Raw genomic sequence first — 24212 nt, 5'->3', positions numbered from 1 at the left:
TTCACCTCAAAATTTCTTATATGAACTTCTAATAACCCTAATCTTTTCAAGAACTTATATCTTATTCGTATTAAATTTGGTAGCCCTCATCTAAAGTTTTCCAAATATAAACGGTCTTATCTTATTTGATCTTAATTTTCAAACTTTTCAGAAGATGATAAGAAAGAATGCTAATCAGAGTATAATAAGAAAAGTCTCTTTAGAAAACTAGACTTTTAATGCATTTCAACAATCTAGTCAATACTTGCGCTAGCAGCTCACCGTCATCTTCATCAGTTTTCTTGCAGCTGAAAAACAATCACAACAACCAGAGGAAAATTTTTCTCTCAAATACAAGAAATCTTTACTGCTTACCTATTACGAGTACTTATTCTTGACAATCATAAAAATTTATGGCTATTTCACATGACAGATGTGAAATCAAACTTGACATATAGCATGCTATCAACTAACTATTATTTTTGGTCATAAAGGATGAATAACTTAGTTAAAATCCAATTAAAATGGCATAGAGCTGTTGCAGATGCAGTGTTCATGACAGTACCATGTTCGTCACCATGCAAAATAATACAGTATTAAAGACCGAGGGAGGGGTCAAAAGACAGTAGCTTGTATCCCAGTAAACATTGTAAATTCTAGCCTCCCTAGCTAAAAAAATCTGCAACTCCATTTGCTGAGCACCTTTCAAAAGTCAGCTCACTCCATTATATCTGTTAAGCAACTCCCTGCATCGATTTATAGTGAAGGACTGACTGAAGGTTAGTCTGATATTGAGAGTGTTCTGCTACATTGTCTCTTTGATTGCTAGCTTCTAATCTGTTGCGATGACACAGTTGGACTATGCTCTATCTTCAATCCATTGCAGGGCCTTGTGTATTGCAGTTAACTAAGCTTGTAGGGTGGAGGTGTTGTATCCTTTCAATGTCAGAGCTTTGATCCTACAACCATTTTCATTCCTTCTAACCTCTGCACAACCTGTTTCTTTGTTGCCATTTTCATCAATCTTACACTATATACATTCTATTTTTTCTGACGGACACTATACATTCTATACAATACATGCACAATGCAAAACTAAATTGGTAACATCATCAAGTTCAGAGGTGTAAACAACTAAACATAATAACAACTATAGTAGTTACTAGTTAGTTATTCTTCACTAAGATTAAGCAACTCAAGTAAGAATGCTAATGTTACAGGTATCAGAAAATGTTACCAGCAATGAGGTAGCGACTTACAAACCATGCATATTTATGACTTCCTTTCGCTTATCTTCTATAGTACCAGCTGCAAACCAAAAAGAAAACTTGAAACTTACCCTTGCAGAGAATCATTCATCATTGCATGAATAAACAGGATATCCCCTCTAGAAACCAGTGTACATTAGGAAGAGAGTACCGTTATACCAGGACTAATTCCATGCATATCTGAATTGCCGGGCAAATCTCCTTTGGCAGTAAACTTAACTCCTCCATTTTTGCTTAAGAAATGCATACAGAGGAAATTGTTGCCTGTCAATGGAGTAATTGCCCTGTAATACAGCCATGCAGTTGTTGTTGCAATGATGCAAATTACTTACATGTTGCACAAGTATTTATAGCTAATGTTTGGGTTCAGCATTTCCTATGAAAAAACGGAATATTCTAAGCATATCCACTATACTACAGCTAGTATTGTTTACAGATTTATTCGAAAATATAAAACTTGCATTATCTCGTGTATAATGTTTTTAACAACATGTAGTCTTACTTGCATGATTTGCATGTTATACTTCCTAGAGATGCATATTTGTGCTTAGATTTTTGCATTTTGCGAGATTAAACTAAAAAAATATTTTCTTGTATATAACATTAGACTCAAAGCCTTGGCCTATTAGACTTTGGAACTAGTAGTTGATATGATAGTAAAAACATAAACCTCTGATTGCTTTAGGAAATGAAATACGCCGTTAAGTCAATTAACTACAAGAGAAACATACTAGTTTTTCAAATTAAGGATCAGAATATCAAGTTCTTTCTACAATTTACAGCCAAAATCCAAAAACTATATGAAAACACTGATGAACTTAAACTTCTACTAATAAGAAGATATAATCTTCTGAAGGAGATTATATGATTATCAATCAATCAATCAATCAATCAAAGCCTTAATCCCAAAAGTGGGGTCGGCTAACATGAACCAAATTTGATTATTCCGTGTAGTCATCAACATAAATCTTTCTCCTCCATCCCTTACGATCCAAAACTTCATCCTCACGTAAATCCATGCACTTCATATCCTTCCTCACTCCTTCCAACCAAGTCATCTTTGGTCTCCCTCTTCCTCGTTTAATCCCTCCATGGTCCCACTCTTCCACTCTTCGCACCGGTGCACCCTCGGGTCTCCGTCTTACATGTCCAAACCAACGCAGACGATTTTCCCTTAATTTATCTACAATGCCCGCCACACCTACTTTCTTGCGAATAACCTCATTTCTGATTCTATCTCTTAAAGTGTTTCCACACATCCACCTTAACATGCGCATTTCCGTAACCTCCATCTTTTTAATATGCTCTTTCTTAGAAGCCCAACATTCTGTACCATAGAGCAACACTGGTCTTATGGCAGTCCTGTAGAATTTTCCCTTCAACTTTAAGGGAATGCTGCGGTCGCATAACACTCCCGTGGCCGCTCTCCATTTAAGCCACCCTGACTTAATCCTGTGGGTCACGTCTTGATCAATGTCACCATTCTTCTGGATGATCGACCCTAGGTACTTAAAACATTCACTCATGGTCAAATCCTTTCCATCCAAACTCACCACTTCATTGCTTGTCCCCCTCTGAGTGCCAAAACGACATACCAAATATTCAGTCTTACTCCGACTTAGCTTAAACCCTCTAGATTCCAACCTTTGCCTCCATTGCTCCAACTTGACATTAACCCCATCCTTAGTCTCATCCACCAAAACGATATCATCTGCGAACAACATACACCATGGAACCTCATCTTGAATTGGTCTAGTTACTTCATCTAGAACCGTTGCAAAAAGAAAAGGGCTTAATGCAGACCCTTGATGCAATCCGATTGTAATAGGGAAATCTTTTGTCAACCCTCCGCATGTCCTCACATTTGTTGACACATCCCGATACATATCCTTAACTAGGTCTACATACCTTCGTGGGATACCTTTCTTCAACATTGCCCACCAAAGTATCTCTCTTGGCACCTTGTCATATGCCTTCTCTAAATCAATAAAGACCATATGAAGATCTTTCTTCTTTACCCTATAAAACTCCATCATTTGTCTTATCAAATGGATTGCCTCCATAGTAGATCTCCCAGGCATAAAACCAAATTGGTTATCTGAAATGCTTGTGCATGCCCTCAACCTTTGTTCAATCACCCTTTCCCACAACTTCATAGTATGGCTCATAAGCTTAATTCCTCGATAGTTAGAACAATCTTGAGCGTCTCCTTTGTTTTTATAAACCGGGACCAAGGTGCTCTTCCTCCAATCTTGTGGGATCCTTGTAGCCGTCCATATCTTGTTGAAAAGGTTTGTTAACCAATCAATACCAATCTTACCCAAACACCTCCACACCTCTATCGGTACCCCATCAGGGCCAACCGCCTTCTTAGGTTTCATCTTCCTCAGTGCAATCTCCACCTCTACTCTCCTAATCCTTCGCACATACTCCATGTTGATTTCTTCATCACTCATAGAGGTATCTCCTATCACAACTCCATTACTTCCATTAAATAATTCATCGAAGTACCCCTTCCACCTGTCCTTGATGCCCTCCTCTTGCACTAGGACCATTTGGTTCTTATCTTTGACACACTTCACCATGCCAATATCCTTCCTTGCCTCTTGTCTTCTCTTTGCCATCTTATAAATGATCCTTTCTCCCTCCTTGGAATCAAGCTTTTCATAAACCTCCTGATATGCCTTTTCTTTTGCTTGGCGAACAGCTGCCTTTGCCTTACTCTTAGCCTCCTTATACGCTGCAAAGGTTTCATCACTCCTACATTTTCCTAAGGCTTGATAGCATTCCCTTTTTTGCTTAATTACTGCTTTCACCTCTTCATTCCACCACGAAGTATCTCTCTGTACCGAAGTTCTTCCCCTTACTTCCCCTAAGACCTCTTTGGCCACTCTTAGGAAACAGTTCTTCATTCGTAACCAAGTCATGTCCGGATCCACCTCTCCATCCCAATCCGCTTCTTCAATTACCTTTTCTGTAAAAACCTTAGCTTTTGCATCCCTTAGGGTCCACCATCTTATCCTTGGTTCTTCTTGTCTAACTTTTTTCTTCGCCTTCTCTTTCAGACGAATAGTCATTACCAATAGCCGGTGTTGGGTGACCACACTCTCCCCTGGGATAACCTTACAGTTTATGCAACTTTGTCTATCTATGCTCCTTGTGAGCAGGAAGTCTATTTGAGTTGCATTTGCTCCATTCCGAAAAGTTATCAAGTGTGAATCCCTCTTCTTAAACCAAGTATTAGCCAAAATTAAATCATATGATTGGGCAAAATCCATAATAGCTTCACCACCGGCGTCCCTCTGCCCATACCCAAAGCCTCCATGGACACTCTCATAGCCATCTCGGCTCGCCCCAACGTGCCCATTTAGATCCCCTCCAATATATAACTTCTCTGAGTGGTGGACACCCTGCACCACCTCGTCTAGGTCCTCCCAAAATTGTCGTTTCTCTTCTGCATCTAAACCCACTTGGGGAGCATAAGCACTGATAACATTCACAATCTCCTTGCCACATAGCAACTTCAGCCTTATCAACCTATCGTTCTTCCGATAGACCTCGATCACCTCTTTTGCCAACCTCTCATCGAGAACCACACCAACTCCGTTCCTAGCTCCACCATTCCTTGTTCTGTGGCTCGTTTCTTGCCCAACATACCATACCTTATACCCCAAAACCAAGCCTCGAGCTCCTTCTCCTGTCCATCTTGTCTCTTGGAGGCACATGATGTTCACGCGTCGTCTTTTCATTACTTCTACCAATTCTGCTGATTTTCCCGTAAGAGACCCCACATTCCAAGAACCAATCCGCAAACTAAATTCTTTTCTCCCACGCTCCCTCCTGATCCCAACTCCAAGCCCTTGATTATTTGACACCACAATTGGGCAATATGGCGCGTCGCTTCTGGGCGACGACCTAGCAACCCTTACATACTTATCACTGCACCCGGGTCTGGGAAGTGCAGCGCGTCGCTCAGTAGGGAACGCCCCAATGGCACGCCCTTGCTCATTTGACACCACACTCGGGCAATGTGGCGCGTCGCTTCTGGGCGACGACCTAGCAACCCTTGCATACTTATCACTACACCCGGGTCTAGGAAGTGCAGCGCGTCGCTGAGTAGGGAACGCCCCCACGAAAATATCTGTTTGGCTCATGTCATGGGATGTGACGAAGTTTTATACTGGCTGTCACTGGCCTACCGTAACCCTCCTCCTTTATCCAGGCTTGGGACTGGCAGCGGGAAACCCACTGGCGGAGTTTCTTGATTAGTAATACTTAAATCATAATGTGAACATATTATGAGTAATTTCTTGAAATGTTGAAATTGTGCTGATAATTATGATCATAACTATCTGACATTGTACTTAATTTTTACAAAGCTTTTGTGTATCTGCCCCTTCAGGAGGGACAAACACCACTTGACTATCTTTCGAAACAAACATAGTATTGGCTTCAGAATTTGGTTCAAGTGTTCAACAACGGCTCATGCTATGTTGCACAGACAAGGAAGTTCAAACAGCATATTCTCAAGATATCAGAGGTCATATGACCTACATACATTAGTTCTTACCAGTATATATTCAATTACTTTATACCTTTTTGGATACAAATTGCTTACAACATTTGATTCTATGAGACCATGATATACTAGACGCAGGGTTATGCCTGTTACTAGGATATTTGCATTAAAATCGTAGAGGCAACAAAGTGTATGATGAAATATGAAACTTAAGGAAGCGGAAATATGTCTTGGATATACTTAAAACCTTTAAGGGGAGGCATTTTATCTCAGTCAAGATTTATGTGTTGCTAAATATTCTTGCTATGATGCCTTCATTCGTGTAACAGATGCAACTTATGCAAGTACAACATACAAGTTATTGATGGTTGCTATGAGGTCACAAAAAGTTAGTCAAGTAAATATAGATCCCAGAAGCTTTAACAACACTTATGAGATGAGTTTCAGACCAAACTTTATTCGACTTATTAGTCTTTTCCTAAAACTTTTTTCTTTGTATTTTCTCTTTTGGTGCATAGGAGGTGCAAAGGCATGCAAGTCACTTGTGCAATAATTATTACATCTTAACTTGCTTAATTATCTTAAGTCCTCTTGAAAATGAGATCTCAGGCATGTTAACTAGTCATATGAACAACACTATGAAAATTAAGTAAATATATATTGATTGTGATGCAGAATATCTACACAATCTAAGGCAGTTTCAACATTGTTTTCTTAATTGATGCACACTATGTGTATAATCTTGACAAGAGATATGCAGATACGCGCCAAAGATTCATTCCTCAGTATTAACTGTTAAGTGAGGAAAAAGGAGAAGACCTAGGGACCATATTCCATAAATATGATAGGGAAGACCCACTTGTGCTGTCCTAGCATATGCTCTATTTTTCTATGGAATATCCTTGTTTATGGCAAGGGTAGCTCAGGTATAAATACGGCATTGAGCAAGTCCCAAGCTAATTAAGCAGGAGTTTTTGATGACAAATTGTGGTTGGTGGTGGTGAATGACAGTGCAATTCTCCTTTGGCATACAGTCCATGCTCATACATACCTCTGTTATGCCAAAGGAGAATTGCCCTGTAATTCACTACCACAGTTATTTCGAGTAGTCACTTCTCATTAAACATTACTACTGATAGCTAAGTAGTTTTCTTCTTCTTAATGCTCTTTCTTGCTTTTTCCCTGTCAATTGTATGAAAGGAAATGTGCTTTTTCTTTGAGCACATTACATCACTTACATTTTGTGATGGTCTTATTCTTATGCAGCATTGCACATAGGCATAGTTACCGTATGCAACCAGCTCAGAGTTTGTGCAGGAGTAACGCTGTTTCCTTCGTGCTCTAAAAGAGGCAAGCAGGAGAAGTTCATTAGACATAACGCGACATTTATGGCCTTGTTGTACAGGCCTCCAGAGCAGAATTATACAGAACATTGCATTCAAAACACTTTATGTTAAGGCAATGAGCTTAGGTCCCTTAATCTGATATATGCTTAAGACTTCAGAAGCTAAACCAAATGTCCAAAGTACTCGAAATTTTCCAGGTGCACAAGATACTGTTGATCTTGTTTGGTGAATGTCAGGGAAATTAGCTTAGTCCCACTGTTAATTGGTCCATCTGTTTACAGTATATAAATAAAATGTAAACTGTTGCTCTTGTTTAAGCCTAGCAAAAGTTCGGCAGTAGGTCTATTTGCTTGAATGATCTGAATCTTAAGGTTTAGGACTTTATGTAGTTAGTCATTATTAACAGAAAATGATATTGGAGTACAAAAGATAAAACAACTCCGAAAAGTAATGATATGATCAAGTGTATTGAGTAAACACAATCATGCTCCTATAATAAATCTCTATCTCATTTTCACATCACTCTTTCTGAAATCTACACAGATGTTTCCACCTTACACTATCCATAATACATAATATTCCGTATATAATAATTTCTCTAAGAAAACAGTAAGGTCTTATGTCTAGCATGAAGATTAACGGTCTGCGTTAGGAAATCAGAAACAAACAAAAGGTTTTAAAGATCCCAAGATGAACATATTAGCTTACAAGAAAGGACAGGTGTAAGTGAATAACTATCGTTTTAGAAGCACATACAACATTCTTTGTGCTTCACACAAATGTTAAGTAAATCTTCATGCATCAGTCCAATGTTGGAGAAAAGCAGTAAAAAGCGGGAGAGGAAGAACCTAGAGAAAGGGGGACCATAATGAGTAAAGGCAGAAACTAAAGGTAAGGTATAAAGAATACATCATAGCATAAACCATGAAATGCTTTGGGGCTTGCCCCTCGTCTTCACCAAAAAAAAAAAATAAACCATGAAATGCTCACAGAATATCACAAACTATATTGATGTAAAAGCCACAATTTCATTAATCATTGACATAAGTGAAATGATATTCATTAGTGTAGGCATAGAAGATTAACAGGGCAATTTCTTCGTTGGCAGAATTTTAAATCATACGAAGTACCTCTACATGATTAGAGTCATGCCATGAAATTTTCTGTCAAACAACAGTTATTCTGCCATTCTCAACTCGTAACTGCAACATCAAAACTGAAAGACTTTTCAAGTCATCATGTATCAGTTATTGCCAAGTTCTAATGCTGCAATGATGGTCATTTTTGGTTATTTAAACCTACATCATCTGAAACTTAAGTTGGAATGCTTATATAATTTACGTAGTATATACAATTCTTTGCTCTTTAAGAATGCTTTTGAAATATACAACTAATGGATTGTTGTGCTAGACAAGAAATTAATAGACTCTAATTTCTAACAAATTTGGCATTTTCAGAGAATAATCCAAGTAACATAGACAGTTACATTGTTCAAGTGAACATCAATCCAGATGCAGTAGTGAATGTCAAGGTTTATTCAGCATGCTCTTGTTATTTCGAGAAACTTCTTCACTAGTTTCTGAAGCAACTCCATTCTTGGATGGCTTCCCATTATCTCTGCAGTTTTGCTATTATGACATATAAATCAAAGCTCATGTTCGTTAACCAAAAAGCTCATAAATAGATGTTTCCATATGAATCAAACATATCTTGGTCTAAGAGATGATTTACAAAAGTTGAATGTAGTAGTCAAAGATATAAGAAGACTCTTAGAGTGGTGCTCATGTTAACCAATAAGCTCATAAATAGACGGTGAATAGAGCTGCTAAGCTTAGCAACTCATTTGCAAATGTTCCAAACTCGGTACTGAACTTTGTATTCTTGCTTACTGCAGCTCATATTAAGGTCTTTGTTAGATAGGAAAAATCTTTACAGATAAATGTAGAGAATTTTTAAGACACGATATAGAATGACTATACTTAACATAAAACATCAACTAAACAAAAGCTCGAAAGCCCTACAAAGAGTGGAACATAGGGGAATACGGTAGAATGACCTATCCTACATGAAATACTCTGTAGAAGTACTGCAAAGAATTTTTCCAAAGACACAGAAAAGAAATACTAATAAGGCATTCAACTACAGAATAAACATTCATGTATCTATACTTTCCAAAGATAGTATAAGTAACCAGCACATGTGCCAAAGTAGAAGGTGAAATGGTCAAGTGAACTCGCTTCCAACAGACGTGTTTTTGACACAGAACTACACGAAGAGATTTCTGTCAACAAAATAACATCAATAATAATGCGCCTATGACCCTAGTATCGAAATTTACTGCACAGAGACTTCATCTTATAGTGATCGATCATTGCAGAGAAATACCTTAGCAAGCATGTATGAATATGTATAAGTTATGCAACAATGAAAATTATGCTCAATTTCCATAACACCTACAAGTGGTTATGAAGGATATAGTCAAGATTAAGCAATCACACACTACATCCCTGCTAACTTCTGCACAGCCTGTTTCTTGGTTGCCATTTTGATCAATCTTACACTATACATTCTAAAAAATACATGCACAATGTATAACTAAGTAGATATCAGCACCAAGTTCAGGGGTGTACTCAACATAATATCAACTATAGTAGTTTGCTCTTTACTAAGATTAATCAACTCAAGTAAGCATGTTGAATTGTCAATGTCACAGGTATCAAGATATGTAAGAAGCAATGAGGCTGATATTTTTTAAAGCAAAGTTAAACAAATTCACATCAAATAAATAAGGATACAAACCATGCCAATTTATGACTTCCCTTCACAATATCTTCTATAGTACCAGCTGCAAACCTCGAAAGAATAAAACTCAAAACTTACCCTTGCAGTCTTGCACAGAATCATTCATCACTGCATGAATAAACAGGATTTCCTCCTCTAAATAACAAGAGTAAGGCTAAGAGAACCTTTACCAGACCTTCTATCGTGCATATCTGAATTGCCGGGCAAATCTCCTTTGGCAGTGAACTTAACTCCTCCATTTTTGCTTAAGAAACTGCATACAGAGGAAGTTGTTGCCTGCCAATGGAGTAATTGCCCTGTAATACAGCCATGCAATTGCTGTTGCACTGATGCAAATTACTTAATGTTGCACAAGTATTTATAGCTAATGTTAGAGTTCGGCATTTCCTATGGAAACACAGAATATTCTTAGCATATCCACTATACTACAGCTAATATAGTTACTAGTTTTCATTTGAAAGTATAAAATTTGCATTACTCTCACGATTTGAAATGGTTCCTAGGCATGCATACTTGTACTCATCAATATTAGACTCATAACCTTGTCCTATTAGACTTTGGAACTAGTAGTTGATACAATAGTTAAGACTTACACCTCTGCTTAAGGAAATACATCGTTGGTCAATTAAATAAACAAAAACGTACATAGTAGGTTTAAAGGTATTACTACAATCAACAGCAAAAACCCAACATAAGAAAACACTGATGAACTTAGATTTCTACTAGTTAGGCGATATAATCTTTCAAAGAAAATTATCTATTATTTAATATGTAACTCATTTGTGAAGATATTTTTGTAAATTTCTTGAAATGTTAGGAATTGTGCTGATGATTATCACAACAATCTAGCATTCTGGCATTGTACTTAATTTTTTGTTCAAAAAACCTTTGATCTGCCCCTTCAAGAGGGACAAATACCACTTGAGTTTCTTTCACACAGTTTTGACTACAGATTTTGGTTCAACTACGACCCATGCTATGTTGCACTGACAAGGATGTTTAAACAGCATATCCTCAAGATATCAGAGGTCATATTACTACCTACATTAGTTCTTACCAGTAATTTATTCAATTACTTTATAACTTTCGGATACAAATTGCTTACAAGATTTGATTCTGTGAGACTATGATGTACTAGACGCAGGGTTATGCCTGTTACAACTCTTACAAGGATATTCCTAATAAGATACAAGAAGCAACCAAGTGTTATGAACGGAATATGAAAGTTAAGGAGGCTGAAATATGTCATGGATATACTTCCTTCTAGGCAAGGCATTTTATCTTCTGCTAAATATTCTTGCTATGTTGCCTCCGTGTAACGAATGCACGTCAATTGATGGTTATTATGAGATCACAAAAAATGTAACTATATACCATCTAGAAGCTTTAACAACATATGAGGTGAGTTTCAAAACAAACTTTATTCTACTTTTTTTCTTTTCATAACACCTTTTTTTCTTTTGGTGCATATGAGGTGCAAGCTGCAAAGGCATGCAAGTCACTTGTACAAATGTACAATTTTATAGATCTCAACTAGCTCGATTATCTGAAGTCCTCTTGAAATGAGCTCTCAAGCATGTTAAACTAATCTTATGAACTACATTATGAAATTTAATAACAAAAATCGTAATGCATAATATCTATCACAATCTGAGACTGTTTCAACATTGTTTTCATTATTGATGCACAATATGAGTATCATATAGATAAAAGATATGCAGATGCACGCTAAAGATTCCCGAGTAATAACTGAGGAAAGAATTAAGGAGAAAGCTTAGGGACCATACTCCATAAATATGATAGGGAAGACCCACTTGTGCTGTCCTAGCATATGCTCTATTTTCCTATGGAATATCCATGTTTGTGTACAAGTAGTTCAGGTATAAATACGGCATTAAATATGTCCCGAGCAAATTAGGTAGTCAAGGCAGAGGTTTCAGAAGACAAATTGTGGTTGGTGATGGTGAATGACAGTGCAATTCTCCTTTGGCATACAATCCATGCTCACATACATTGCATACTTCTGTTGTGCCAAAGGAGAATTGCCCTGTAATTTACTACCACACTTATTTCAATTGACTTCTCAGTCTGAAACAGCTAAGTAGTTTTTCCTTCTTAATTCTCTTCCTTTTTCCCTGTCAATTGTATGAAATGAAATGTGCTTTTTCTTTGGGCACATTACACCATTTACATTTTGTGCAGGTCCTGTAATTCTTACTACCTGCTCAGAGTTTGTGCAGGAGGAATGCTATTTCTTTTGTGCTCTAAAAGAAGAAAGCAGAAGAATTTCTTTAGACATAAGCACATAACACAACTTTTTTCGCCTTGTTCGTTGTACAGGCTTCAACAGCAGAATTATATAGAACTTTGCACCTAAACACCTTATGTTAAGGAAGTTAGCTTAGTTCCTCATAATCTGATAAACGCTTAAGACTTCAGAAGCTAGACCAAATTACTCAAAATTTTCCAGGTGCACAAGCTTTTCTTTAGTCCCATTGTGAAATGGTCTGCCTTTGTTATAACATTCATATTGTTGTTCTTATTTGAACCTGGCAAAAGTTGACAGTTTGAAGAAATTTTTGGTCAACAAATTAAACTGCTGGTGTCTTTGCTTGAATGATCTGAAGCTTAAGGTTTGTGACTTTGTGTAATTAGTCGTTGTTAACAGAAAATAGTATTAGAATGCGAAAGATAAAACAACACAGCTTCGAAAAGCAGTAATACTCCGGTTTTTTTTTTTTTTTTTTTTTGAGACAGCAATAATACTCCGGTTAATGTGTAATGAGTAACACTATAATGCTTCAACCAGCTTTTGGTGTTCTCTATATTTAGTCTCAGATAAATCTATCTCTATCATCTCACAAAACTTTTCCTATAATCTCCACAAGATGTTTCCATTATCTATCTCTTAAACAGTAAGGTCAGAAGTCTAGCATGAAGATTAACGATCTTATGTCGGAGGTAGTTTTAGCAGACTCTTAGAGGAGCTCATGTTAGCAGACTGATAAAATAAGACTCTTAGCAGTACTAGCAGACTCTTAGAGGAGGAGCATCTTATCTGCTATTAACATACGAGTAATATTTTTCTCTTAAACACTAAGGTCTTGAAGATTAACGGTCAGCCTGAGGAAGTCGGAGACAAAAGAAAGATTTTTCTTCAAGACACCAAGATGGCTTACATGAATGGACAGGTGTAAGTAAAAAAAATATCATGTTAGACGCACATACAAAGTTCCTTGTGCAATGTTGAAGAAAAGCTAAAAATAAGACAGGACAGGAGCTAAGGAACCTAGCGAATCGGGACCATAGGAGTAAAGAAAGAAACAAAAGGTAAGGTATAAGGAATACATCATAGCATAAACCATGAAATGTTCACAGAATTAGCACAAATTTCAGTATAGGTAAGAACATTTTAACAGGGCAATTTCTTTGTTGGCAGAAATTTATAGCATGCATGATTAGAGTTGTGTGATGAACCTAAAAAGAATTGGGCTCTTACTTTATTAAACATGTGTTAAACATGTTAAATCAAAGTCAGTCATTGCCAAGTTCTAATGCTGAAGGTGAAAGGTTTTTTTTTTTTTTTGGTTAAACATGTGTCATCTGAATTAAGTCAAAATGGTTGAGGAAATTTTATTCTTTTGAAAATTGGAATGCTTGTCAAACTTACAGCTTATAGAGATAGCTGTGCTAGACAAAAGATAAGTAGACATTTATTTGTCATGAATTTGACACTTAACAAGAAATCTGAGTAACAGAATGGTGACAATATTCAAGTGATTGTCGAACCAGATGTGGTAGTGAATGCAGAGGGTCATGCAGCATGTGCATGTTCTCGTTATTCAGAGAAACTCTAGAGTAGTTTCTTAAACAAATCTAAAGCAGTTTGGCTTTTATGATGAATAAATCATTCAATCAAAGCAAAAAAACTGGCGGTTTGATTGGTTTCAGAAGTCAGTTAATTACACAAATTGAATGTGATTATCCAATATATTAGCACTCTTAGAGGAGCTCATGTAATGATCAAGCAAATAAGTAGATGACAAAAAGAGCAGATAAGGAGCTAGCAAATTATTAACATAATTTCTAAGCTCGGTACTGAAGTTCATATATATTACTGCATGCAGTTCATATTACAGTCTGATAAGTTTGTTAAAGAATGTATAACAGTAAAATTATTGAGGGAAAAATATACTCCAAAATGCCTACACTTACAGTAATGGAAGAAAGCCTCCAAAACTTTTAAAGAGTGGGCACTTGGGTAAACTGACCTATCCTACATGAAAATAAACCCTGTAGATGGTACTGTAAAGAGTTTTCCCAAGCCTCACATTACAGAGACTAATCAAGCAATCAATCTCAGAAGAAACTTTCATCTCTCTATACTTTCCAAAGCTTGTATAAGTAACTAGCACATGCGCCAAAGCAGAAGGTTAAGTGAACTCGCTTCCAGCAGACAGAGGAGATTTCTGTCAAAAAATGGACATCAATAATTAAATCTATGACAATGACCCTAGTACAAAAGTTTTTGTATATCTTTACTAGAATTAGACATTAGCTTTTAGTGATCTTTGCAGAGATATACCTTAGCAAGCTTAAGAAAAATGTCTTATCTTTTATTAAGCTGTGCGAAAATGTACAATTATCAATCAAATTTCCCAACACTTCAAGTGATTATGAAGGATATAGACCCACTTAAGCAGATAATCAAGATAGATTTATTACCTTCAGATAGAAATATCAAACTCACACGTTAACAGGTCTTCAATGTAGATAGATAGTCTGATTAAAAGAAACAAAGAGATCGTCAACAAACTAGCTTAAAAAAATACAAACCCAACTTCTAGCTCATAAGAAAACTGCCTTTCACATCACCACATGTATGCAGGGGAAATCACAAGGCAAGTCTCCTTTGGCAAAATCAAACCTTTTCTACCAAAGGAGAATTGCACTTTAATAACCTGCATCTCCTCGTTCCCTTGTGGGACACTCGACATCCATGGTAGATCAAGCCACCATCAAATTAGGTGTGATCATTTTTATACACAATTCAATGATTCAATTACACCTTAATTTTGGATATGCATATCGGAAACCATGCCATATGTTAAAGGATAATTCTTTCCTTGCATCCTTTTATCATGCACATATGGTAGAATCTTTCGCAACAGATGCTGATTTTCTTTATTATTATTTATTTATTTATTTATTTTTGGAAAAATTGGCTGCAACAACACCAACTATGATAAAGGTGCGTGTAGCAGCACAACCTTTTAAGGGTGCGGTTTATATCACAAACTATGTAATTGGGTGCACATATTAAGCATCAATGACACTAATGAACTAAAGTTCCATGGAAAAAGTGGAATCTTTATTATTTTATATAATTGTTTAATCATTTTCTAAACTTGTATGATTTTTCATCATGCGTGACTACATTAGCCTTACCTCTATTTATTTTTTTCATTTAAACATTTCTTAACTTCCATCATTTTATTAAGCGGATTCCTTAAAAAAAAAAATTGTGCTATTATTTTCCTTTGTTCACTTCTCCAATTACTTTTTCTAATATCGATTTCACATGATTGACTTAGTTTCCTTTCCCTTTCCACTTAGTTAAATACTAAATTGATAAATTAAAATAAAAAATCATTTAAATACCTTTATTCTACTCCCTCCGTTTCATATTACTCGCAACAATTTCCTAAAATGGCCGTTTCACATTACTCGCAACAAAGTGATTTCTTTCCTATTTTAGTAAGTTTTTTTGTATGATTTTACAAAACTACCCTTACTTTTTTTTTAAACAACCTAATTAAACAAACTGATTTTATATTATTAACTTAAACTCTAACATTAATTACTTAAGAATTTCCACCCAAATCAACCCCCTTCCCTCGCATCAATCATCCCAGCCACCTTCATCATCATTCAACCACCTTCATCATTCTTCATCTACTTCAGTTCTTCCTCATCCCCATAATTATTCACTCTTCCTTCATCATCAAATTTCTTCATCTTCTTCCTCATCCCCATTAATTTTCTCTCTCCTCCTCCAACCCCATTCTCAAGGTTTTCCAGATCTTAGGGTTTTGTGGGTTCACGGGATCGGTGGGTGCGCTAGCTTGGTGGTCTCGCGGGATCGGTGGGTTCGCTGGCTAGTGGTGGTGGTCATGAATGGTTTCGCTGGGTTGGTGGGTTCAAGGGTTAGTGGTTTTCTGGGTTCGATTGTGGGTTTGATTGGGGTTCTGGGTTCGATTGGTGGTTATGGGTTTTGATTGAGGGTTCGTGGGTTTGGTTGTGGTTTTGGGGTTTTGATTGTGCTGGGTACGGTGGGATGCTGCGGGGTACGGTGGTTTTGGGGTGGTATGATGGGATGCTTCTGGGTACGGTGGGGTGCTCCGGCTAGGTGATGTTGGGTTCGTGGGTGGTGTTAGATGCGTCAGTGGTGATGGGTTCGTTGGTGGTGGCGGCGGGTGGTTTCGGTGATGCTGGGTGGTGGTGGTGGTGGTGGTGGTGGTGGTGGGTGTTGCTGCTTCTTGGTGGTGTCGGTGGTGGTGGGTTATTTGATTTAATTAAGGTTGAATTTGGTTTTCCTTTTTTTTTGGGTTGGATTAGTAGTTAAGCATATATCCTTATTTTTCAATAATCATACTTTCAATCTTTTGCCTAGGAGTCCGCAACATTGTCCTTTGTTGTGAGTAACTTGAAACGGAAGGAGTATAAGATTTCAGGATACATAAGTAACTTTCTATTAACAAACCCCACAAAATGATTTAAAATACTTAATTCAAAAAATAATTTTAGAATTGGATTTTAGGATACGCCAAATTGATTTTCTTGTTATTGATGTACAACACTTAAATTGTGGAGGCTAAGAGAGAATAATTTAAAGGGAAAAAATTAATTATAATGGAAGAGAAACTAAGTCAATCATCACATGAGATGTAAAAAAAGGTAATTGAAGTAACAAACGATAGAAAATAATGGTGAAGACTTTTTGAAATAATTCAATTTAATGATTGCTTAATTACATGAGATGGAAAATTAAGTAAAATAATGGAATTAAACAAAAATATATTAAAACAAAAAAAAGTTAAAGATATTTAAGATTTCACTTTCATAAGAAATCTAAATTTTATCAATGTCATTTATGTTGTTATGTATAGTTTGTGATGTTGAGTGCACCCTCGAAAGGTTGTGCTACTACACGCACCTTTGTCATAGTTCGTGTTGTTGTGGCCAATTTTTCCTTATTTTTATGGTTGATGAAAATTGTGAATTTAGTACATCTTTATCTTGGGTTTTGCTAAGTATATTTCTACTTTTCCATTATTGTTCCTTTACTACTCTACCCAAAGTAGACATTTTACTAGAGGTACATAAAATCATAGTGCCTCTTGCGACAAGAAACACACTCCATTATGGCTTTTGGATGCTGGCTAAAATAGAATATGGCTACAAAACTTTATTTTTTTTGTTAGATCATAAATTAATTTCAAATAAAATCAAGTGACTATCAAAAGTTCCTTTTTCCCAACAAATTGTGTTTCATAAGAGCAGTAATTCTGTGAAACAAAACTGATGACCAAATTGAATACTTGGTATGTGTATAGCTCAAATTCTTTCAAAGTGGCAACTTTCATAGGACAGTATCTTATGATGAGTTTTTGTACAAGAGAATCAGTATAAATCAAGTCTTACAGAGTTACAGACCACATATATTCAGCATTTGCTAAGGTGCAACGGATATAAAAAGTTATTTCTCAATGTCATGCACATAATATATTCTGGGTACATTGATTGATTGTCCAACTGCTTTCATTGTTTCACAATCTCTACTTGCTACCCGTATTGACACATGTAATAGTACTTAGGCATCACTCTCTCCTCGCAATCTCTCTACATGCTAAGCCAAACATATGCATGTAACTTGACTAAATCTGAAATGATCACGTTTCAACCCCCTTCTAAGTATAAATGAAGAATATAGTGTAAGATGCAGTCACATAGATCAGTGGTATGTGGGTCTCCGTCTCACTACTTATAAGCTGAAGCCAAGGATTTGACATCATTAATCCTTGACAGCTAACTACAAAGGCAATCAATCTCTATGATAATGTATACTGTTTGAACTCGGTCTTTAAATAATGTCTACCATGAATAACTTTTTCTTAACAAGACACTGGGTACTTCAATAGCTAAAATCTATGAAATTGATAATCATTAAAGTGCGATTTTTTCTATGAAAATATTACTCCATAAGCATCATTTACCAGCATAGTAGCCAGTTTAAGATATCCCCTTCTGACAACTTAGCTAAGTAACCAGCACCACCGCATGGTCTGCATCCACAGCATTCCCAAAAGAATCCACAAAAAGGAAATTGTAATTATGAATGCACATTTCAACATACTGATAAATCATAACTATCGCCCTCCCTCGCACGTACTGACCAGTGACAATGACATCCTAATTCTGTGAATCGTGACACTATTCACAGCAATAAGCCAGCAGTGCTCTTGATTAAGAAACTGGATATAAACACTGCTAGAAGGGAAAAAAAAAAATTTACAAGCATACATACACCAATAAAGAGGGAGGGGGGGGGGAGGAGATTACCAGTAGGTCGATTTCTGTCTGCTTCTGTACTTGCTCAAACTCCCTATTCAATCAAATCAGGAAGTAAATAATTGCACCTGATCCGATATCACTCCATTGGCTGGTGGCTTAATAAAGCCATTTGCTAGTGATCTGACATTTGCTCTAGATCTCAAACTCCTTTTAGAAACTTGAGTTGTGTCAGATTCACCACCATCCTGATCCAGAATACGAAAAATCATAAAGATGATATTTGTGCAGCAAATAGTTACAAGGACAAATGGCTTCCATATAATAATATATGACGGAAATCAATACCCTTTGTCCAGAAACTGGTACAACTATCAGTGATGATCTAATTTGTTGCTGAGCCATTTCTAGTGCTCTGTATCCACCAATAAAGTTTGGGTGGGAAGAGTTTATGTAATCCATCTGCAAAACACATATGTACTTGAATGTGAGCATTTCTAGCATCAAAACTTAAAAGGCAGATTTAATTCCAAAATTACATAATAAATAAAATTCAGCAAGGAGATCGACCACCATGAGGGTTCACAGGAACAAATAAAATTAAAGTGCACATCTCACAAAAGAACATGGGGAAGAATGGAGGAGGGTAAAACACAGACAATGCCTGAACAGTGAGAACCAATCAGCCATAAATTCGAGTTTCATAAAGGATGACATTATACTGTACTAAACTGGCTCAGATCTGGATTTACAGATTGATTTGCAGAAGAGATGAAAAAAAAAATTAATTGCAAAAGAAGAAAAAGAAAAAAGAGAACTAGAGAGAGAGAGAGAGAGAGAGAGAGAGAGAGAGAGAGAGAGAGAGAGAGAGATAGTTTTCTGTATCAACATTACCCAAAGAAAATATTTTTTTTACTGCTATTGAGAGGCAGTTTCACTCACAAAACAAAAAGAAAAATCACAACAAATTGCTCAGTACATTCCCCTTCCCTTGTCTCTGTTATTTAGCGTAGTGCCGTAGTCACTTTCTCTCTCATGTAATTAAATCTTCACACCACTTTGCTCTTCTATCCAACTCAAGGAGATTTGTCCATAGTACTCTTCCCACAGCGACACACATACACTTGCTTAATTGGGGGGTTTGGGTGGGTTCATAGCACATACATCCCTAAGAAATAGTCAGGAGTGAGAATAAGGTACATGGGCCCACTAACACTTTTTACAGAAGTCTCAGAAGTCAGAAGACATCTTTCCTACACCTTAAGTGAAAAAAAATACTTGGCTGAAATATTAGTCATCAAACAGAGTGCTTCAAATCCTCCCTTCGTAGATGCAAAGCGAATGGATTTTAATGAATGCAATTATCCTAATTCCACTTTGAAACAGCACAAACCTCTGAGCACTTTCTTAACAGTAATTTTTTAATCAATCAATATGACTGCTACCCATGCAAGCTATATCAATCTTCAAAGGTTTAGAAAAGGTATAGTACCACTAGAAGGTTAACAGTTTGCTTTGAAACTTAGAAAAAACAATGGTGATATATATTTGAACTTGGTAATTTGGAGAATCTTGAATTACTTTGATGGTCTTTATACAGTGATTATCAAACTACTGATTGATATTAAAAAAACATGTAGAAACATATATCTTCCTTTGACCATGATAGCTGTTGCTAGAATCTGTCCTTAACAGTAGTTTTACCGCCCTTCCCAGTAACAAAAAGTGGAGGAAATAAAGATTTTACATGATAATTTTTGTTCTTCAGTCTCCCCTGTTGGATGACTGCTTAGCTCATACAAGCATAAATCAAATTAGCTGACATGACCTTACCAATTCATCAGACAATTGATTTAAATTTAAATTTGAGGGCATGCATTGGTGATCTAAATTTAAGAAAGTAAAACTAGATATGATGGCAAACAATACAAAATCTCCTTTTTTTTGCTTCAATTTTGGTATGCCCTTAAAAGCACTTCGTATAATGCAATCAAGATTGTCTATCAACATACCTCCATTTCAATTAGATGCCTTATAATGCTCTCTGAAGGGTTAAGACTTTCCCGCAAAAATATTCCCACAACCTAATTGACTCGTTTTCTGAGGACAGCATAACTTTGCAGCTCATTAACCATGGATGAGTGGCTTCCACTGCAAAAAAGCCTGCTATAGTTAGATTGCCTGAAAACAATTAGCCAAATAGATATCTTTGTCTCTAAGCTAAAACAAGAGGTAAGCCATTTAACAGTAAAAGGAGGAAAATGACCTCTGCAGCAAATAAAGCAGATCTTGGTCCCCTTGAATTATGAATCGCAGTTTAAATATCTTCGTCTGTAAATCCATCACATGGATAAACATCCTACATTGCCATTGATAAAAATACTGGAGCACATATAACCAAAGAAGAATACATCTGACTTGGTAGCAATGGTGATATCATAGGTTATATTCCCTCTGAAATACCTAGAAGACCCTCAATCAACATTGAATAAGTGTGAGGTTTTGGGTGGCAATTATTGTTCTCCATGACTTTCACTAGTTCCGAACAACTATCAATAAGACCCCTCTTCAGCAAGCCATCAATCAGAACTTTCCATGCTATCTCATCATTATTATACCCACAACGAAGTAGGCTGCAAAATACTGCCTCTGCTTGATTCATATCCTCTTTAGCACACAATCCACAAATAAGTGATGTATAAGATTCCAGGTGTGGTAACTCACCCATTGTAACCATGTTATTGATCAGCTGGAAGGCTTCTTCATACGATCCTAGCATGCAGTTGCAGTTTATGATGGAATTACGGATACCTTCATCAGGTTGAATTCCACCATGTTTCATGTAATCAACCAGCCATTGAGCTTCCTTGATTCGTCCTCTCTTGCAGAATCCATCAATGAGAGTTTTATAAGTGCTAATGCTCAGTGCACAGCCATGTTTAGTCATGTTTTTTAAGAGCTCTATAACTGTTTCAAAGTCCACCACCTTCCAAACATAACCTACAATAGAACTGGCATTTATATGCATATCAGTACCAATTCCTTTTTCTTCACTAATTAGCCGCTTCTCAGTCAAAATATGCTTAATCAAAACAGAATAAGTAAGCTCAGAAGGTTCACAGTCAGCATCCATCATTTGCTTGAGGACATTAAAGGCTTGAGTTAGTGATCTTAGGCGACCATACCCGTCAATAAGGACAGTGTAAGTGACAACATCTAGCAAAACGCCTCCTTCAATCATAATCTTCATCCAATTTTCTGCCTCCTCTAAGTTTCCCCTGCTACAGTGAGCATGGATAAATGTAGTATATATGAAAGCGTCAGGCTTATAACCTGCAGTGTGCATCTGCTCTAGAATTCTATAAGCAACATCAAGAGAACCATCTTTGAGAATTCCATTAATAATTATTGAATATGTACATATGTCTGGCTTCACATTTGCAACTATCATTTTCTTCAACAACAATAAAGCCTCGTTAAACTTTTTCTCTCTGCACAAGCCATCAATGAGCACATTGTAGACAAAAGAATTTGGCACGCACTTCTCTTCGAGCATCATCTCAAATAAGACATGGGCACAATCATTTTTTCCTGCCTTGCAATAACCATCAATTAGTGCAGCAAAAGTTACTTCATTTGCCTTTACACCTTTCTCCTTAAGTGTGTCAAAAATGGCTCGAGCTTTTTGGACCCTTCCCGCTTTACAAAGGGAATCAATAATAGTGCTGTAAGACCATTCATCAGGTTGCACCTCACTTTCCTTCATCAAATCAAGCAATCGAAAAGCAGTTTCTATATGCCCATCTTTACACTGCCCCTTAATCAATAAGTTATATGTAATCAAACTAGGAGTTAGTTTACGTGCAGCCATTTTATCAAGCAATGCCATAGCTACAGGTACTTTATTAACTTTACAAAGCCCGCATATCAATGCATTGTAAGTTCGAACATTAGGATAACAACCATTCGTCTCCATTAGGTTAAAAATCTGAAATCCCGCTTCAATCTTCCCTTGCTTACTATAACCATCAATCAGGGAATTGTATGTAACAACACTATGAACCAGTCTCTTCACCGACATCTCATCAAACAACTTCCTAGCCTTATCAAGCTTACGTTCTTTACACAAGTAATCAATCAACACGGTATAAGTATGACCATTTGGCTCACACCCTTTCTCCCTCATCTCATCAAACAATTTCATCGCCTCAACTCCCCTACTCGCTCCACACAACGCAGATATAAGAATCGTATACGTCCTCACATTGGGCCGGCAATTGTCCACCTCCATCTTAGACAACAAATGCAACCCTTTATCAATCCTACCCTCCTCACAAAGACCATGAATAATATAGTTATACGAAACCTCGTTCCTCCTACACTTCTTCCGTGGCATCTCCCTAAACACCCTAAAAGCACTATCCAAATCCTTATTCCTACAATAACCTAAAATCAACGAAGAATACGTAAACGAATCAGGGCTCAAACCCGCCGCCATAATCCTACCCAAATAAACCCGAGCTTCATCAACATTCCCCATTTTACAAAACCCATTAATCATCGTATTAAAAGTATAAATATTCGGTGTAATTCCATCATCATTCAACATAGTATTATAAACAAAAATCATATCATCAATCAAATTAAACCTAGATAAACCCATAAGCAAGAAATTATAACACCTGAGATTCAACCCAAATCGAAACTCCCCCAAATCTTTAGAATTCAACTTGATTAAAGAGTCTACAACATTCCTAACCTCATCAGAATCTTGTACGCAGTACCTGATCATCGACATCCTGATTCTCTCAGCGGTTTGAAACTCCTTAGCTCGAATCAAGATGGGTAAAAGCGAGGCGTGGGAACGCGCATTGTGTTGGAAGTCGGGGCGATTAGAGAGGAAGTAGAAGAATGTGAGGGCAGTTTGAGGAGAGAGAGAGTGGAGGTCAAAGAGGAGGGAGACGTGAGTGGGGGAGATGGAAGGGAGGATGCGGTTGAAGGAGGGGTGGTTTTGCCAGTTTGGAAGAGAGAGGAGGGTGGTGATGTCATCGGAGATGGTGTCGGAGGTGGTGGTGACGACGGCGGCGGTTGTGGTGGTGGAGATGTGGCGGCGGAGGGTGGTGAAGGTGGGGAGGAGGGAGGAGGGTTTTATCATTGTGAGGGTGCATCGGAGGTGGCCATGCATGAGAATGGTGTGATGGTGTTGCCGGCGGTGAAGGGTGGTTGCCGGAGATTTGGGAGTGGTAAGCGGCTTTGATGATGTGTTATGTGGGAAATAGAGGGGGAATTGTAGGGATGATTGTAGGGGTTTTTGTTTTCTGGACTGGGCTTTGCGTATTTGGAGCAATGAACGGAGGGTTGGATAATTAGACCTTGTTCTTTTGGGTTCAATATACATAGAGCTATACTGAATTCAATGAGAAAATGTAAGTTTATATTTCAGACAAATAAAAAACACATTTATTTAGTGCATGTTCTCTTTATCTTAATTATAGTTCAATTCAGCTCTAATCAGTTCAGTTTAGTTCAATTCTTAATTTCCTTCTCTCACAAACAATTCATTTTAGTTTAGTTCTTAATTTCCTTTTGTCATTAACAATTCATTTTAGTTTAGTTTAGTTCAGCTCCAATCAGTTCAGTTTAGTTCTATTCGGTTCAGTAAATCAGAACATAACCTTAGTGTTATTTTCATAAATAAATCAACAAATTCATTGTTAAATGTGAGGC

The 24212-nt window shown here is 37.0% G+C and overlaps 1 protein-coding gene across 3 annotated transcripts; it reads right to left on the bottom strand.

Annotated features, from left to right (window-relative positions):
• Positions 1-13965: 13965 nt before the first annotated feature.
• LOC145611543 (uncharacterized) lies at positions 13966-23869 on the bottom strand. 3 transcript variants are annotated; one of them, XM_081666883.1, is made up of 6 exons: positions 20752-23869; positions 20498-20648; positions 18834-18947; positions 18537-18733; positions 14640-14696; positions 13966-14383 (listed from the first exon to the last, which is right to left on the bottom strand). In XM_081666883.1, the coding sequence occupies exon 1, from the start codon at positions 23668-23670 to the stop codon at positions 20929-20931; it is 2742 nt and encodes a 913-aa protein (XP_081523009.1). In that variant the 5' UTR covers positions 23671-23869; the 3' UTR covers positions 13966-14383; positions 14640-14696; positions 18537-18733; positions 18834-18947; positions 20498-20648; positions 20752-20928. The 3 variants fall into 3 exon arrangements, with proteins under 3 accessions (XP_081523009.1, XP_081523008.1, XP_081523010.1); XM_081666882.1 differs by having other exon boundaries at positions 20498-20636; XM_081666884.1 differs by lacking the exon at positions 14640-14696 and having other exon boundaries at positions 20498-20636.
• Between the last annotated feature and the right edge of the window lie 343 nt (positions 23870-24212).

This window comes from Chenopodium album, chromosome 24 (genome assembly GCF_948465745.1).
Source record: "Chenopodium album chromosome 24, dcCheAlbu1.1, whole genome shotgun sequence".
Classification (NCBI taxonomy): Eukaryota; Viridiplantae; Streptophyta; class Magnoliopsida; order Caryophyllales; family Amaranthaceae; genus Chenopodium; species Chenopodium album.
The sequence above is the reverse complement of the archived record's forward strand: the minus strand, read 5'-3'. Positions and strand labels throughout refer to the sequence as shown.

What these genes read in the sequence shown, in the direction of transcription:
- LOC145611543 (XM_081666883.1), bottom strand. Translation starts at nt 23,670, where the DNA reads ATGCATGGCCACCTCCGATGCACCCTCACAATGATAAAACCCTCCTCC.